The 16,011-nt window shown below is 55.9% G+C and overlaps 1 protein-coding gene across 5 annotated transcripts in view; it reads left to right on the top strand.

The window, feature by feature from the left end:
• DCP1B (decapping mRNA 1B) overlaps positions 1–4,329 on the top strand; it is a 55,427-nt gene extending 51,098 nt beyond the window's left edge. For 4 of the 5 annotated variants that reach the window (XM_008259808.5, XM_089304496.1, XM_089304495.1 and 1 more), the window contains 2 exons: positions 858–1,106; positions 4,124–4,329. In XM_008259808.5, the coding sequence (XP_008258030.3) occupies positions 858–1,106; positions 4,124–4,204 (330 nt within the window). In that variant the 3' untranslated portion in view covers positions 4,205–4,329. The remainder of the gene's footprint in view (positions 1–857; positions 1,107–4,123) is intronic. The other variant, XM_089304497.1, reaches the window with a different exon arrangement.
• The last annotated feature ends 11,682 nt before the right edge of the window (positions 4,330–16,011 follow it).

Genomic DNA, 16,011 nt, shown 5'->3' with positions numbered 1-16,011 from the left:
TCTTCTTACGGCTGCCACTTCTCCCCTGGGGCAGCCACTCTCAGCACCTCTCCCTGGAGCAGCAGCGAGGGCCAAGGCACAAGCAACTCACCCGCCTGGCTCCTGTAGGCTTCCTTCTGCGCGGGGTGCCACAGGGCCTGCATCATGCTGGCCTCCGTGCCCTTCTCACAGGTTCTTTGGGGTATTAGGAGGCTGATCGATAACTTTCCTTTTTCTTCCCTGAGTTCGCACCAGTGAGCGCTGTAGGAGTCACTCAGCTGGGGATCAAAATGTCACTTGCGTAACAGAAAGTTATTGGAGAACTTGGTTTTAGGTCTGTTAGCCAAGTGAGTTAGACGCAGACAGGTGAGTCGCTGGCACTGCCGAGTAATGCCGAGCCTGTCCCCACACCTCAGCCTGGAACAGCAGAAAGAAGGGGTGAGGGCAGCAGAGGAGCAAGGGGCTCATCCCACAACCCCCGCTCCCCAAGGTAGGGCTGAGGGGCCTGCCCCTAACACGTAAGAGCCACATGCTCGGACACTGTGGGCCTTAGGCCAGCGCAGTGGCCAGCTGGCCCCGGGCAGGCCAGTGGGCCTGAGTGTACGCTGCCCAGCAGTGATGGCGAGCCTGCAGCACAAAGCACCACACACAGGCCTCGTTCCATGCACAGCGGGCACAGCAGATCACCCCGAGATGCCTAGGGCCCCTGGGAGGAAACCCTGGAGAAGGGACCAGGAGCCCGTTACACAACAGCTGGGAACAGTGTGCACAGAACATGTCCTGCCCCTCTGTCTCCCGGTGCCTCGCGCTGCACCGAGTTGTTCCTTACCGTGCCTTCTATGTGTGTGTGTGTGTGTGTGTGTGTTTGCCGTAAGCAGGTCGCCTCACCTCCGCACATCCCCGCCACGGCCGCTCCTGCTCTGCTCCTGGCCCCCACGGTGTTCGCACACTGCGCCTCTGCCCCGCCCAGGGAGAGGGACGGTGGGCTCTGGCCTCTGGGAGGCCACGGACCGCCCGCTACCTCCAGCAGCCTCTTGGTGCCCCTGCAGAGCCCGGAGCCCCTGGTGGGCTCCAGCAGCCCGCTCACCAAGCTACAGCTTCAGGAGGCCCTGCTGTACCTCATTCAGGTAAGGGCACATCCCTCCCGAGCCCCTCCACGAGCTGGGCCCTGCGGGTCGGGACTGCGAGCTGGAGACCCGGGCAGTGCTTCCCTGGGCCTCCCCGCAGCAGCTCACCCTTGCCCCACGGGCTTCCCAGCTGGGATGCAGCTGGGGCTTTGCGTGCCTCAGCTCTGCAAGAGCTTTTAGCATTGGGGGGGGGGGGTTTCTGGCTACCAGTCTGTCACCTGTCAGAAGAGGAGGTGTCCCGATGGTTAAGGAGGCGCCGCGGGGGCCCCTGGGAAGCACAGCCGACAGCCGCGTCCCAGCAGACTGTTAGTAGGAAACAGGTAAGGAAGCAGGTGATGCTGTGACTGCCAAAAGCAGGCTTTGCGAATTTTGAAACCTGTTAATTAGGTAGGATGGGATGGCGCGCCTCTGTGTCAGCCACTTGTCTCTAACATAATCATAACAAAAACAGCTCCACTTATGGAGTCTCTGTGCTGGGCACTACTCGCATAACTCCTTCAACCCATTTCCCCGTGTCACAGATAAGGACACCGAGGCCACCACGGCTGGAGCTGAGCCCATCCGATCTGAAGCCAGGAGCCAGGAGCTTCTTCCTGGTCTCCCACGTGGGTGCAGGGGCCCAAGCACTCAGGCCATCTTCTACTGCTTTCCCAGGCCATAGCAGAGCTGGATCGGTAGTGGAGCAGCCAGGACTAGAACTGGTGTCCATATGGGATGCTGGCACTGCAGTCAGGATTAACCTACTGCGCCATGATACCGGCCCCACCTACTGGTTCTTAAGAAGAAGTGCCGAGGTCAGCACTGTGGTGCAGCGGGTTAATGCCCTGGCCTGAAGCGCCAGCATCCCATATGGCTGGTTCGAGACTCAGCCACTCCACTTTTGATCCAGCTCCAAGCTGTGGCTTGGAAAAGCAGTAGAAGATGGCCCAGGTTATTGGGCTCCTGCACCCGCTTGGGAGACCCGGAAGAAGCTGTGGGCTCCTGGCTTTGGATCGGCGCAGCTCCGGCCATTGCGGCCAATTGGGGAGTGAACCAGCGGATAGAAGACCTCTCTCTCTCTCTCTGCCTCTCCTCTGTGTAACTCTGACTTTCAAAGAAATCTTTAAAAAAAAAAGGCGGGGGGGGGCTGGCGCCAAGGCTCACTAGGTTAATCCTCTGCCTGCGGCGCTGGCATCCCATATGGGCACCCGGTTCTAGTTCCAGTTGCTCCTCTTCCAGTCCAGCTCTCTGCTGTGGCCTGGGAAGGCAGTGGAGGATGGCCCAAGTGCTTGGGCCCTGCACCCGCATAGGAGACTGGGAAGAAGCGCCTGGCTCCTGGCTTTGGATCGGCGCAGCGCCGACCATAGTGGCCATTTGGGGAGTGAACCAATGGAAGGAAGACCTTTCTGTCTGTCTCTCTCTCTCTCACTAACTCCAAATAAATAAATAAGTCTATTAAAAAAAAAAAAAGTGCTGTGTGTGTGGAGCGGGGCAGGGGGTGCTCACAATGTGCTCAATCCACAGCATCCTACAATATATTCATGTTGACATGACGATTGAGAAGTGATCACGAACTCTATTAGCAAAGTCAGGGTTTTTATTTAATTTTTAAATTTTTTAAAAGATTTATTTTATTTTGAAAGAGTTCCAGAGAGAGCTAGAGTCAGAGAGAAGTCTTGCATCCGCTGGTTCACTCCCCAAATTGCTACAATGGCTGGTGCTGAGCTAATCCAAAGCCAGGAGCAAGGGGCTTCCTCCAGGTCTCCCAAGAGGATGCAGGGGCCCTAGCAGTTGGGCCATCCTCTGCTACTTTCCCTTAGTAGGGAGCTGGATTGGAAGTGGAGCAGCCAGGACTCGAACCAGCTCCCATATGGGATGTTGGCACTACAGCACTGCGCCCCCCACATAGCCCATGAAGTCAGTTTTTAGAAGGAGCCTATTTTAGAGAGAATGGAAAGATGGGGCCTAGAAACAGCCTGTGAATGTGAAAGCACAGTGGCCATCTGATAGAAACGGGCCACAGCAAACAGCTGGGCCTTGCCAGCTCACAGGATAAAAATACTTCCACTTTTTAAAAGCTCTGTAAGTTCATGAGAATTTAGAAAGGACATATCTAAACTTTACCGTGGGCAACAAAAGAGAGAGAGAAAAAAAAAACCAACTTAGACCTGAATTTTAAAGATGCATCATTTTTTTCTGGTTCATTCCATTCCGATCATGTTGCGAGACTCTGGAGCCTAGAGCAGCCCCTGTGCGTTGCTGGTTAGGAATCCTCTTCTGCTGGTTCCACTCCCAGCATGCGTTGTGCTTCTGCCTGTGTTCTAGGCATCCGTCTCAGAGCCAGTTCCTCTGTAGTCCACGTGCAGTGTCGGTCACGTGTCATGGTGGGGGCTTTGTAGGAGGAACAGGGATGGCATGGCTGTCTTTGTTGCTGGCAGTGGTGCTAGGTCTGTGAGGGGTGCCAAGGGGGAATGTGGGGCAAGTGTGGCGAATTGCCTTAAAACATTCGAGGGGGAGGGAGAAGACTGGAATGAGAATGTAGGAGACCCGTGAGAGACTGGGGAGAGCCACGGTTCTCGCTTGCAGCTTAGTCAGGCAGAAGAGCTTCAGGGAAGAACGACCCTGGGTCGGATGAGGCAGACTGCAAGAGAAGTCCCAGTTAATGCCAGGAAGAAAGGACACACACTGTGGGCAACGTGGGTGCCTCTGAGCCCAGCTCCGCCAGCCACCGACCCAGGTGGCTTCCTCCCACTCCGCCCAGCTGCCAGGTGTCTTCATGCAGCAGACCCGGCTGTCCACAAGGAACCTGCGCCCCCGCAGGCCACAGGGCTGGGGCCCCCTCCGTGCCGTGTGTGGCAAGCACTTAGCTCACCCCCACTGGCAGGTGGAGACCCCCAGCTCTGCCTGGCCTCACCGCCAGGCCGGCTGGACACCCTCAACCTGTAGCTGAACGCTGGGTCAGCCCCAGGTCGGCGCAGGAAGCCCTTGGCGCCTGCGGGCCAATCGCATTCCCTTGGGTCTCTGATTTTGTTTTCCAGAACGACGACAACTTCTTAAATATAATCTACGAAGCCTATCTCTTCAGCATGACGCAGGCGGCCGTGAAAAAGGCCGTGTGAAGACTGCGCCCCGGGCCCTTCCGGAACGCAGCGCAGCGCGCTTCCCGTGGAGTGTTGCCCGAAGCGCCTCTGCCTTTTTTTAGACAAGTATGTGTAATAGGAAATAAATTGTTTTCTACAACCAAGTGTGTTTTTGTTTCTTAAAATCACAGCCTTCAGTACACCTGGTCCCCAGAATGGAGTGGGTAGAAGGAGCGCTTTGCCAGGACACACCGTAGATGCTGAGCTCCGACTGCTTTCTCTCAGGTGTCCTCTGAGGAGGACTGTGCTCAGCGCTCGGCTTGTGTTTGTTAACTGCCCTGATTGCTCGGAGAGCGCTTTCCTGTGGCTGAGCTCTTAGTGCCACGGTGCGTGCTGACCGCCAGGTGGCAGCCTCGCCCCACAAGTGAACCTTCAAAGACGTTCATGAGCCTATGGAAGTAATGATGGTTTTCTTCTACCGGATCAAGTAAACCTTTCATTTGTAAAAATCTCCTTGGCATGTTTTCCCCAGGCCTTTGAAAGGAAACGGTTGCTGAGGGTATTTATAGCCGGTTTCTAGATCTAGAGGAAGGTTGTTCCCGGGTTTCCAGCACCACTCCCTCCACCCCAGCTCCTGCTGTTTCTTTTGGACTGGAGCTGCAGGACCTGCCCGCCTCTGCTTGCCAGTGAGCTGGCCGCACGCGCCGAGGGAGAGGCCCGGGGCCCCGAGCCTTGGCTCAGCCTCTGCCAGGAGGTAGTGGATGCGCGGCCAGGCCCAGGGAGAGGGATTCCTCCAGTGCACAGCGAGGAGCTTCCTCTTGGGAGGAGCCAGAAGAGCCCTTGCCTGGCTGTTCAGGCCCCAGAGAAGGCACGTGCGGGGATTCCGCCCTGATGAGTATTAGTAATCAATAGAGCTTCAATAGACTGCTTTGTATCCTTAGGCCTGCTCTGTAGACAGGCCGTAGAGGGGGCAGGGAAGAAACCAGGTTTCCTTGCAGTTTCTGAGCCCTGGGCTTCAGAGGGTTACAGAACACGGCCCCCTGCTCTCCTGCAGGAAGGCCTTTTCTTAGGGGGTGGGGGGGAGGAGCACACTTCCCCTTAACCCTTGTGCATGACCTGAGGACACGGCTGTTTTGTTTCTTTGCTCTCTCCTACAGCAGCTAACCTAGGAAACTCAGGTGAAGCTCCACGAAATAGTTGGGATTAATGGTTGCACTAACGAGAATCTTCAACAAGTTCATGGGAAATGCACATTGTGAGAAAAGGGAAAAAAAAAACTATGGATTTCAAAATTTTTTGTACCAAAATAAACTTTCCTCTTAGTTCTGTTTTTTTTTAATTAATTAATTTATTTATTTATTTGAAAGGCAGTTACAGAGAGGCAGGGAGAGAGGGAGAGAGGTCTTCCATTCACTGGCTCATTCCCCAAATGGCTGCAACGGCCAGAGCTGGGCCAATCCGGAGCCAGGAGTTTCTCCCAGATTCCCATGCAGGTACAGGGGCCCAAGCACTTGGCCATCTTCTACTGCTTTCCCAGGCCATAGCAGAGAGCTGGGTCGGAAGTGGAGCAGGTAAGTGTTGAACCAGCTCCCGTATGGGATGCTGGTACTACAGGCGGCAGCTTTACCCGCTAAGCCATAGTGCCGGCCCCTTAATTCTGTTTTTCCATGCACTTTTTGAAATCCTCTCATCTATCTCTCCTAAAAGGAGAGTGGGGGGTGAGAAGAAAGACATGACTGCATCTTCTATCCCAGAAGCAATGTTCACATCGGCAACACGTGTGCTGAAATGGAAGCAAAATCAGTGATATGCTGGACTGCTGGGTAGCCTTTAAAGAAAGTCTCTTAGGGGCGGCGTGGTGCCCCGGTGGGTTAAGCCACTGCTTGCCAGCGTTCCATCTCTGGGTGCCGACCTGTAGTCCAGGGTGGCCTGCTTCTGATCCAGGTTCCTGCTGGGGCCTGGGGCAGTACATGGGCCCAGCCCTGCCTGGCCATCGTGTAAGGATGGAAAATCTCTCCGTGTGTCTCTGTGTCTCCCCCTCTGTCTCCCCTTCTCTGTTTCTGACAGTCTGCCTATGAAATAAATAAACTTGCAAAATCTCTTTGATCGTCATTACGAGTTTAAAGTCGCTGCTGTAATCGGGGAGGGATGAATTCCACTTGTGATGCCCTGCGCAGTGGCGAGTGGCTGGTTCCATGGGCTGCTGCTTCCTGGGCTCCAGCACTGAATAAGCACAAGAGAGAAATGGCGCCCGATGTGAAAAGGAGCTGTGGGGTCCTGATGCCACAGCCTCAAGCCCGGCCCAGCGCTTAGGGCAACGCCACAGTGCTCCGTTCTGAGAAAATAACAGATTCTCCATCCTTTAGAAGTGACAGGCCCAATTCATTTAGACCAAAGACTAAGTCACCCTTTCAAGGAGGCGGTGCTGGAGTGCTCGTGTCGTGTGTATAGCGGAGCAGACGAGAGCTGCTTCGTACAAAGAGCTCTCTCCAGAGAGCCCAAGAAATAGATCCGAAGGGCTGTCCAAGGCCCTGGATGGAAATGAGCTTTTCTTCTACCCGCTCTTACCCCAGATTCTGAGACTGTCCCTGGTGCTACTCCCAGGTGTCCCTGGTTCCCCGGGTTGCAGTTCTAACCTAACTGGAGCCCTGGGATGCCGGCTGCTAGAGGGGGCACTGTGGCTGGCATAGAGGCAGAGCAGGTCCTCGGGACCCAAAAATGGGCCCCTGCCACCCATCGGGGGGACCTGGATGGAGTTCCTGGCTTCAGCCTGGGCCAGCCCTGGCCACTGAGGCCAATAAACCAGTAGATGGAAGATATTCCCTCTCTCTTTCTCTCTCTCTCTTCCTCCCTCCCTCCCTCTCTCCCTCTCCCCCTCCTTCCCTCTCCCTGTCACTCTGCCTTTCAAATAAATAAATACATTAAAAAACAGAGACTGGCTGGAAAGCCCAGTCCAGAGTGGACGGTAGAGAGTGGACAGTGGCCACTGGGTCCATGCAGGAAGGGACCCAGTTGGAACCCCATGCTCCCCTACATCTCTGCAACTGAGCAGTGCAACACGAGAGGGGCAGGATGGGCTGTGGAGACCCTGTTGGGGGGGTGGGCAGGGCTGGGAGGTGGGCGGTGGTCCAGGCAAGAAAGGGTATTGACTTGGCCCAAGGCCATGGCTGAGATTTTCTTAAGGGGATGGGGGAGGGAACCACCTTAAGAAATAATCCAGGGCAAAATCGATAAAGGCTTTGGTGACCTGCGGTTGGTAAAGAAGCGGGAAAGGGGCAGAGCTCTCCTCTGCCAGCGGCCCCACCCACAGCCTGGGATAGGAGGGAGGAGGCGGAGCAGCCCTGCTCCCAGGCCAGCCTGGACCTGGCGCCAGGGGGCCCAGGAAGTGGTCCCAGACCCAGCAGGACAGGGTCAGTGCCCCAGGCCCAGAGACACAGCCCTGCCATCCTGGGAGCCCGTGGTCCTGCGGTGTCCCGGGCCCCTTCATGGTCTGCGGGTCTCGGCACAGTCTCTCCCGGTGGCTTCCTGGCCGCCTCGAGCAGACAGAGACCATGTCTCAGCTGTGTCTCTTAGCCATGTAGATGATTTGCAGAGCCCTGGGAGCCCCTCCACCTGCTCCAGCTGCCTCCTGGGACTTGGCGCGCCTCTCCCTGCAACACAGCACAGCTGGCCGCCCCTGCACTCAGCACTGGGCACTCGGCTCAGTCAGCCTGGAGACTCGAGTTTATTTCTAAGGCAGCTGCTGCTCTGCCCAGCTGAGGGCAGCCCGCAGGCATTCCTGAAGGCAGGTGCATAGCGTGGCCGGAAGTGAACGGGGCAGGGGCTAGGCTGGACCCACAGAAGGCCCAGGTCCCCTGCTGGCTGCCGCCCCTTCCGCTTCTGTCTTCAGAGCACAGACACACCTATACAACACACCTGCACTCACGCACGCTCATACGCGTATGCACATTCACACCCAGTGCACTTATAGCTGCTCACAGAGGCACATGCCCACACGCATTCCCCACACAAACACCGTGTGAGCACGCACGTGCTCACACACGTCCACAGCACACGCATGCACACACATTTCTGCACACATGCACACTCACACATGCACACACACACAGGCACAACATAATCACACACAGGCGGCTTCCTGGGGCCACACCGGGAGGAGGGGAGGTGAGCCACAGGAGCGTCCTGGGGTGCAGCAGCCTCCAGCACCGCTCGTGCTTTACGGCGCACGGTGGATGACCGTGAACCCAACCTCCAGTCTCTCCCTCCTCAACCCCGAGGACAGGGTGGGTTGGAAGTTTCAAGATTATCACCATCCAGGAGCCCACCAAGAGCTGCCGCATCAAAACGCGAGAATTCTCAGGGACGTGGGAGTGGGAGCGCTACCAGGAATGAAGACCAAGTGAGGAACAGAAGATGCTCCCGGCGCCTAGGAAACCCCGGGGGATGGGGGCTGGACGCACTTGCTGTGTGTCGCGGTAGGCGGCCCGGTGTCACGCCCTCCGTAGTTCCCGGGGCCAGGCACCGATCTAGGCGCCGGAGAAAGCGAACACTCCGCCCTGGGGGAGACAATGATCGGAGAAGAGTCAGAGGGATAGTGGGGTGTGTGGGATGCCAGGGTGAGAAACACCAAGGAGGACAATCCAGCAGGGATGGCAAACAGGAGGAGCCAAGCTAGGATTGCATTTGAAAATTTTACTTACTTGAGACACACAGACGCGAAGAGTTCCCATTGCTGGTTCCTGACGGCCAGGGCTGAGAGCCAAGAACTCCCAGCCAGGTCTTCCACGTGGGTGGCAGAAACCCAATGACCTGAGCCATCACCCACCTGCTGCCCCTTGGGGTCTGCATTAGCAGGAGGCTGGAGTCAGGAACCCGAAAGGAGGCTGCACACAGTGAGAAGCCGGGGCTTGGATCACTGGGACAGAGGCCCCCGCCATGGGCAAGCAGGCCCAAGCAGACATGCCACTCTCAGCCCGTCTGCCCTTCCCTGAAAGCAGGACACAGCCTGGGCTCAGGGGGCGGAGCCTCCAGCGGAGTCCAGTGCTAGCTGCAGTCCCCCAACACACTGCAGGGCCAGGACTTGCGCTGCTGTGATGCGAGCAGAGGGAAGGCGGCACAGGTGGCACTGCCCCCTCCTCCCCACACGCGGCTCCTTGGTGAGACCAGGTCTCCAGCACCACAGTGCCTGGGCCGCCGGGGTGGGGGTGTGGCAGTGACAAGGAAGGCCCCAATGGCCACAGGCCCCATGAGTGCTCGTCGAGTGCCGGCACCATGCTGTGTCCTTGACCCTCTGCCCTTGATTCTACTGGGGAGGAATGGGAGTCAGAGGTGTGATGGGCACTGAGACCACGCTGGGAGCACACAGGCGGGCTGGCTGCGCCCCTCAGCCCCTTACTGCCTGGCCCACTGGGTGGGGCGTTCACACCACTAATCTGTCATCCCACAGACTCAGCTGCTACCCCTGGGTGCTGACCCCTCTGCATCCTTCTAATCTGATGGGGGGCTACAGGCGTCCTGATCTTTACAAAGATTTACTTATTTGAGAGGCAGAGTTACACAGAGAGGGGAAGAAAGAGAGAGAGAGAGAGAGAGAGAGAGAGACGAAGAGAGAGATGGAGAGAGAAAGGTCTTCTATTCACTGGTTCACTCCCCCCAAATGACCACAAAGGCCAGGGTTGGGCCAGGCCAAAGTCAGAAGCCAGAAGCTTCATCCGGGTCTCCCACGTGGGTGCAGGGGCCCAAGCATTTGGGCTATCTTCTGCTGCTTTCCCAGGCACGTCAGCAAGGAGCTGAATCAGAAGTGGAGCAGCCAGGACACCAACCAGGGTTCATATGGGATGCCTGTGTCACAGGAGGCAGCTTTACCTGCTATGCCACAACACGGGCCCCATAAAATAAATCTTTAAACATAAAATGAATCACCTTGCCCAAACTGTCCAGTGAGTTCAGGCTCTCTGGTCCTGCCTCTTTTGTTAATGGGGTAGGACTTCTCTCCTGGTTTCAGTTATTTCTGGAAAAATGAGGATCAGCCTCAGATGTTTCTGGAAGCCCCTTGGAGCACTGCCAGTCTCTGTCTCCTGTTGCGTCTGTTGCTTCTAACGTGTGTGCTGGTCCACCTGCTGTGACTGCTTCCACAGGGCCCCAGGCTGGGTCCAGAGGCTGGACTGTTCCCCCAGACCATGGCAGCCCGTGGAACACGAGTTCACCAATGACGGGAGGGACTAGTCACAAAATGCGCAACTCCAATTCCGTTTCTCAGCAGGAAAACCTTGCATCGTCTGCATACGCCCCGCCACTCAGGGGAAGCCATGGACTCTCCCTGAGCTGAGCAGGAGCTGGTGGCGACCCCAGGTCAGTGCAGTTTGAAGCCGTGTTTTCCACTGGGCCCCTCCTTGGATGATGCTGGTCCTGGGTGCACCGCACACACAGGCACTCAGGGGCCCTTCTGGGTCAGAGCACAATTCTGAGCGGGCCATCCCTTGCAGACCCTGGCCTGGCTCCCCAAGGAAACACCCCACACACTGACCGCGCTGGCACCCCTCCAGCCTGCTGTGGCCTGGGGTGGGGGTGGCGGCTCGGCTCCTGCTGCTGCTCCCTGTACACCGCGCCTGTTCCAACACCTCTCTCTCTAGCTGGCATGGGCCCTGGTTATTTTTACCGACAGGGCCAGGGTTTTGCGAACTGCGTTGCCAGGCCACGGCGGAACAATTCTAAATTTAAGCGTGTGTGATTTTGCAGGCCCAGGCTGTCGTGCGGCTGTGGGACTTAGTCCCACTGCAGACTTGGCTGCCCGGCCAGGAGCCCTTCTGACACTCCTGGCGTGGACTCCCCGGTGCGAGCTGCCCGCAGCCTTCAGCCGTCCGCCTGTGCACGGCCACAGAGGTGCAAGACCAGGGAGAAGTACAGGCTATTGGGACTTTCCTAGGTTCTCCCAGGAGCCCTTTCTACTCCCTCCTGAGCAGCTGGGGAAACCAGAGACCCCGCTGCCTCCATTTTCCTTCTCGGTTTTTCTCAGTCTTCTTAAAATAAAGATCCATTTATTTAAAAGATATTTATTTGAAAGGCAGAGTTAAGGAGACAGAGAGATCTTCAGCTGCTGGTTCGCTCCCTAAATCGCCCCAACCACGAGAGCTGGGTCAGGCTGAAGCCAGGAGCCCAGAGCTTCATCCGGGTCTCCCACATGGGTGCAGGGGCCCAAACAGCTGGGCCTTCTTCCGCTGCTTTCCCAGGTGCATTAGCAGGGAAGTGGAGCAGCTGGTACTCGAAACGGTGCCCATATGGTTTGCCGGAGCCACAGGCAGCAGCTTAACCCATTGTGCTTCAGCGCCGGGGCTGGCTCAGTCTTGTCTCCCTGCGCAGTCATGGCCTCTTGGTGACCCCCAAAGAACTGAAATGCTGCACATGGCAGCAATTGGGGACCCGAGTTTTCAGCGACAGTCACCTTCAGAGGGCAGCCAGGGAGCTCCCAAGGAGACAGGCGCTCGAAGCTCTGTCTTGGCTGTTCCAGCCCTGGGGTTTCCCTACACCCCATCCCCACCTCTATACACGGTCCCTCTGCTCCGAGCAGCTCACGTCCCTGACTCTGCGTGTGTCCTTCCTTCCGGCAGGCCTCCCGCCTCCTCACTGCACTGTGGGTTCAGGGGAGTATGTCCCCATCCAAACTCATGTTGAGCTTGGTCCTCAGGTGGGCGGGACTGCGAGGTGGGGCCAAGTGGGAGTCGCTTGGGGCACCAGGGGGAGCACTCCTGAGTGGACGCATGCCCTCCACCAGGAGGGAGGAGGCCTCGCTCTAGAACAGGGCTTCTCCGCTGCTCTGTCTCTTCTGCACGCACCTGCTTGCCTTGCCTCCTTCCACCCCGAGCTGAAGCAGCAGGAGACCAAGCAGACGCAGGCGCCGTGCTCTGGGACTTCCCAGCCAGCAGAACTGGGAGCCAAATACATCTCTCTTCTCTATAAATCACCCCATCTCAGTGTTCTGTGACACCCACAGGAAAGGACGGAGACAGACCCTGGCTGCATGGCGCCATAGGGAAGCAGGACAGGTAGAGCCTCCGCAAGGGACTGTAGCTTCCAAGGGCAGGTCCTGAGGTGGAGCATGGCCGCCATGCCCTGGGAGCAGCAAGGAGCCACTGCGAGTAGGGCAGGGAGTGGGAAGGCAGGATCAGCAGGTGCAGGAACCTGACTTCTCCTCTAAGTAAGGTGAGCAGCCACCAGGAGCTTCCGAGCAGGAGGGCAACAAGAGCTGACTTAGATTTTCAGAGGAGCCCTCGGTTGCTGTATGCAGTAGGCTGAAGTGGAACAAGGGCAGGGCGGGAGGTGGCCACCAGACCTGCCCGGCAGGAAACAGGGGGTGGGGGAGGGCTCTGCAAACCGGGCAAAGCCGATGTACCAAAGGACTTCTTGGAAAGGTGTGGATGTAGAAGACACACAAGGGCTTAGAAATCCAGGACTCAGGAGCACTGAGCTGTTACCTCCATTCATGTCAAGAGAAGGGAGTGGCCACCACGCCTCAAGGGGCCGCAGGGTGCAGGGGGCCGTGGCATTGGATTAAGGCACACAGCCAGCAGAGGTCACCTCGCCCTCAGCCCTGCCTCCAGGCTTCTGCAGGACCCTCTGTGGGCTGAGGCCCATGGAAGCCAGATGGCCATGGACTTCATCTGGGTGGCCCATACAGAGCAGCCCCAGGGGGCTTCCTTCTCACCATCCAGAGACCCCAGTTCGTGAATGCCTCTTCCTCCATTAAGGCTCAGCTCGAACAGTCCTTTCTCTGGGAAGCCACTCGGGAAAAGCAGTGCTCCCCAGGCACTGAGCTTGCTTTAGCTGAGCGACTTCCTGCACAGACTCTGCTGGCCTTCACTCCGACCCTGGGGAACACATCTCCAGGGCCTGGGGAAGAGCTGATGCCCAGAAAGTGCCCTATGGACGTGGGTGGGGGTGATTATGTTGTAAAGGGCTGGAGACGCCAACTAGATTGACCCAGAGAAAGTTGGAACACCCTTTCTCTTATCGTCCTTAGAAATAAAAGCACAGGGCTGGCGCTGTGGATCACTTGGTTAATCCTCTGCCTGTGGTGCCGGCATCCCATGTGGGCGCCGGTTCTAGTCCCGGTTGCTCCCCTTCCAGTCCAGCTCTCTGTTGTGGCCCCGGGAAGGCAGTGGAGGATGGCCCAGGTGCTTGGGCCCTGCACCCGCATGGGAGACCAGGAGGAAGCACCTGGCTCCTGGCTTCAGATCAGCGCAGCGCCGGCCGTAGCGGCCATTTTGGGGGTGAACCAACGGAAGAAAGACCTTTCTCTCTGTCTCTCTCACTGTCTAACTCTGCCTGTCTAATAAAAAACAAAAATTAAATATAAATAAATAAAAATAAATAAAAATAAAATAAAAAAGAAAGAAAAGCACTACATCTACAAGGAAGGATGCTTCAGAAAGCTTGTAGATGATGGAATTTAACATAAGTTCATTTTGTTTTTTAAAAAGATAAATACATCATTCATGATTTTTGGAAGTCTTCTCACATGCATGAATTTAAATTTTTTTTACACCAAAGTGAATGTTAATTCTCTTTTCCACAAACTTTTTTGAAGTATTCATGAGAAGTGACTGAGGCCACTGTCACAGGCGGTGAAAGAATTCACCAGCGCAGAGCGAGCAGTTAGATTTATTAAATACAGTGCACGAGAGCACAGGCAGATGAGAAAGCTAGAAACTGACTGCTGTTGCCGCATTCACTAGAATTTGAAGAGTAACAGTAATCTCTTTTTAGTTAGGGTGAGTTTTCCCATGATTTAATAAGTTTCCCTAGGCAGATGATTTGCATTTCTGAGCAGAACCCTTAGCCTAGGGACCTTCCCAGTCTGCCAAGTGCCTTGGTGGGAAAATCTTCCTCAACCCTACAAATTCAGGAATAGATGGATGAGCCCCTGAAGGTTCTGAGAGTCAAAAATCTGTCTTAAGAATTGATAGTGGGGCCGGTGCTGTGGTGTAGTGGGTTAAGCCATACAGGTACCAGCCCAAGTCCCAGCAGTTCCATTTCCAATCCAGCTTCCTGCTAATGTGCCTGAGAAAGCAGTGGAAGATGGCCCAAGTGCTTGGGTCCCTGCACCCACGTGGGAGACCCAGAAGAAGCTCCTGGCTCCTGGTTTCCACCTGGCCCAGCCCCAGCCATTGGGGCCAATTGTGGAGTGCTTTCAAATAAAATAAATCTTTAACAAATGAACAAAAAAGAATTGCTTGCTCCCTTAGCCCTATGCTATACTCCCAGATTTCATTTTATTCCTGCTAAGAAGCCACTTCCCTAAAGTTATGCAGCTTGAAGGATCTCTGCTCTCCCTACTGCCTCCCCCACACCCCACCAGAGTCCCTAGTGTGTCGTAGATTGCAGTAAGAGAGGCCAAGGCCTGGAGAAACCAGGATTTCCCGGAGTCAGTGGTGCACAGGTGGGAGCTACTGAAAAGGCATTTTGCCCTGAGTGGGGAGGGTGCCCTTACAAGGTGTAGTTCCTTGGTAGGGCTTCCAGAAGCCTGTCGCCATTCTAATACACGTACACGTGCTGGGGTGGGGGTGCTGACTGTGCGGGACCCAGGCAACCACTGTGTCTGTAAAATGAACAAAACAAGCATGGCTAGGACTTCGTTTTGAAAATTTTTATTTATTTGTGAATTGATTTATTTGAAAGGGGGCAGAGAGAGAGAGAAAGAGCGAGAGAGCACTCCCATTTACTGGTTCACTCCCCCAGTGCCTGCAACAGCTGAGGCTAGTCCAGGGCCAAGGCCGGAAGACGGGAACTCAATCCAGGTCTCCATCCAGGTGGGAGGATTCCAATGACTTGAGCCTTCACCACCTGCCTGCTGTAGGCTGCATTAACTGGAAGCTGGCATCAGGAGCAGAGCAGGGGCTGAATCCAGGCACTCTGACATGGGATATGTTTTTTTTTTTTTTTTTTTTTTTTTTTTGACAGGCAGAGTGGACAGTGAGAGAGAGAGACAGAGAGAAAGGTCTTCCTTTGCCGTTGGTTCACCCTCCAATGGCCGCCGCTGCCGGCGTGCTGTGGCCGGCGCACCGCGCTGATCCGATGGCAGGAGCCAGGTGCTTCTCCTGGTCTCCCATGGAGTGCAGGGCCCAAGCACTTGGGCCATCCTCCACTGCACTCCCGGGCCACAGCAGAGAGCTGGCCTGGAAGAGGGGCAACCGGGACAGAATCCGGCGCCCCGACCGGGACTAGAACCCGGTGTGCCGGCGCCGCACGGCGGAGGATTAGCCTAGTGAGCCGCGGCGCCAGCCGGGATATGTTCATCTTAACTGATGTGTTTACCACTAGGCTAAATGCCTGCCCCAGATAGGACTTTCTAGAAAATTCTCACACTTAACACATTAAGAGCAGGTCAGAGGATGAAGCATGTACACTCTCTATCCCTCAAATAAAGAAAAAAAAAAGTAGATCAGAGGGGTTGGCGTTGTGGTAGAGTGCAATGCCAGCATCCCCTATGAATGTTGGTTTGAGTCCTAGCTGCTCCTCTTCCAAACCAGCTCCTTGCTAATGCACTGGGAAAGGAGCAGAATATGGCCCAAGTGCTTGGGCCCCTGCACCACGTGGGAGACCCAGAAGAAGCTCCTGGCTTCCACCTGGCCCAGCCCTGGCCGTTGCGGTTATTTGGGAATGAACCAACAGATAGAAGATCTCTCTCTCTCTCTCTCTCTCTCTCTCCCTCTCCCTCTCCCTCTGCCTTTTTCTGTGTAACCCTGCCTTTCAAATACATGTGATAAATCTTTTTCCAAAGAAAGGGTAGGTCAGAGTCCTTCATGAGCAAGGTGCTAGAACAGGGTGCAGGGGCAGAGTCTGTGGGACTG

The sequence above is a fragment of the Oryctolagus cuniculus genome, chromosome 9 (assembly GCF_051225735.1).
Source record: "Oryctolagus cuniculus isolate XC-2025 breed Fujian yellow rabbit chromosome 9, ASM5122573v1, whole genome shotgun sequence".
NCBI lineage: Eukaryota > Metazoa > Chordata > Mammalia > Lagomorpha > Leporidae > Oryctolagus > Oryctolagus cuniculus.
This window is presented reverse-complemented; position numbering and strand designations above follow the sequence as displayed.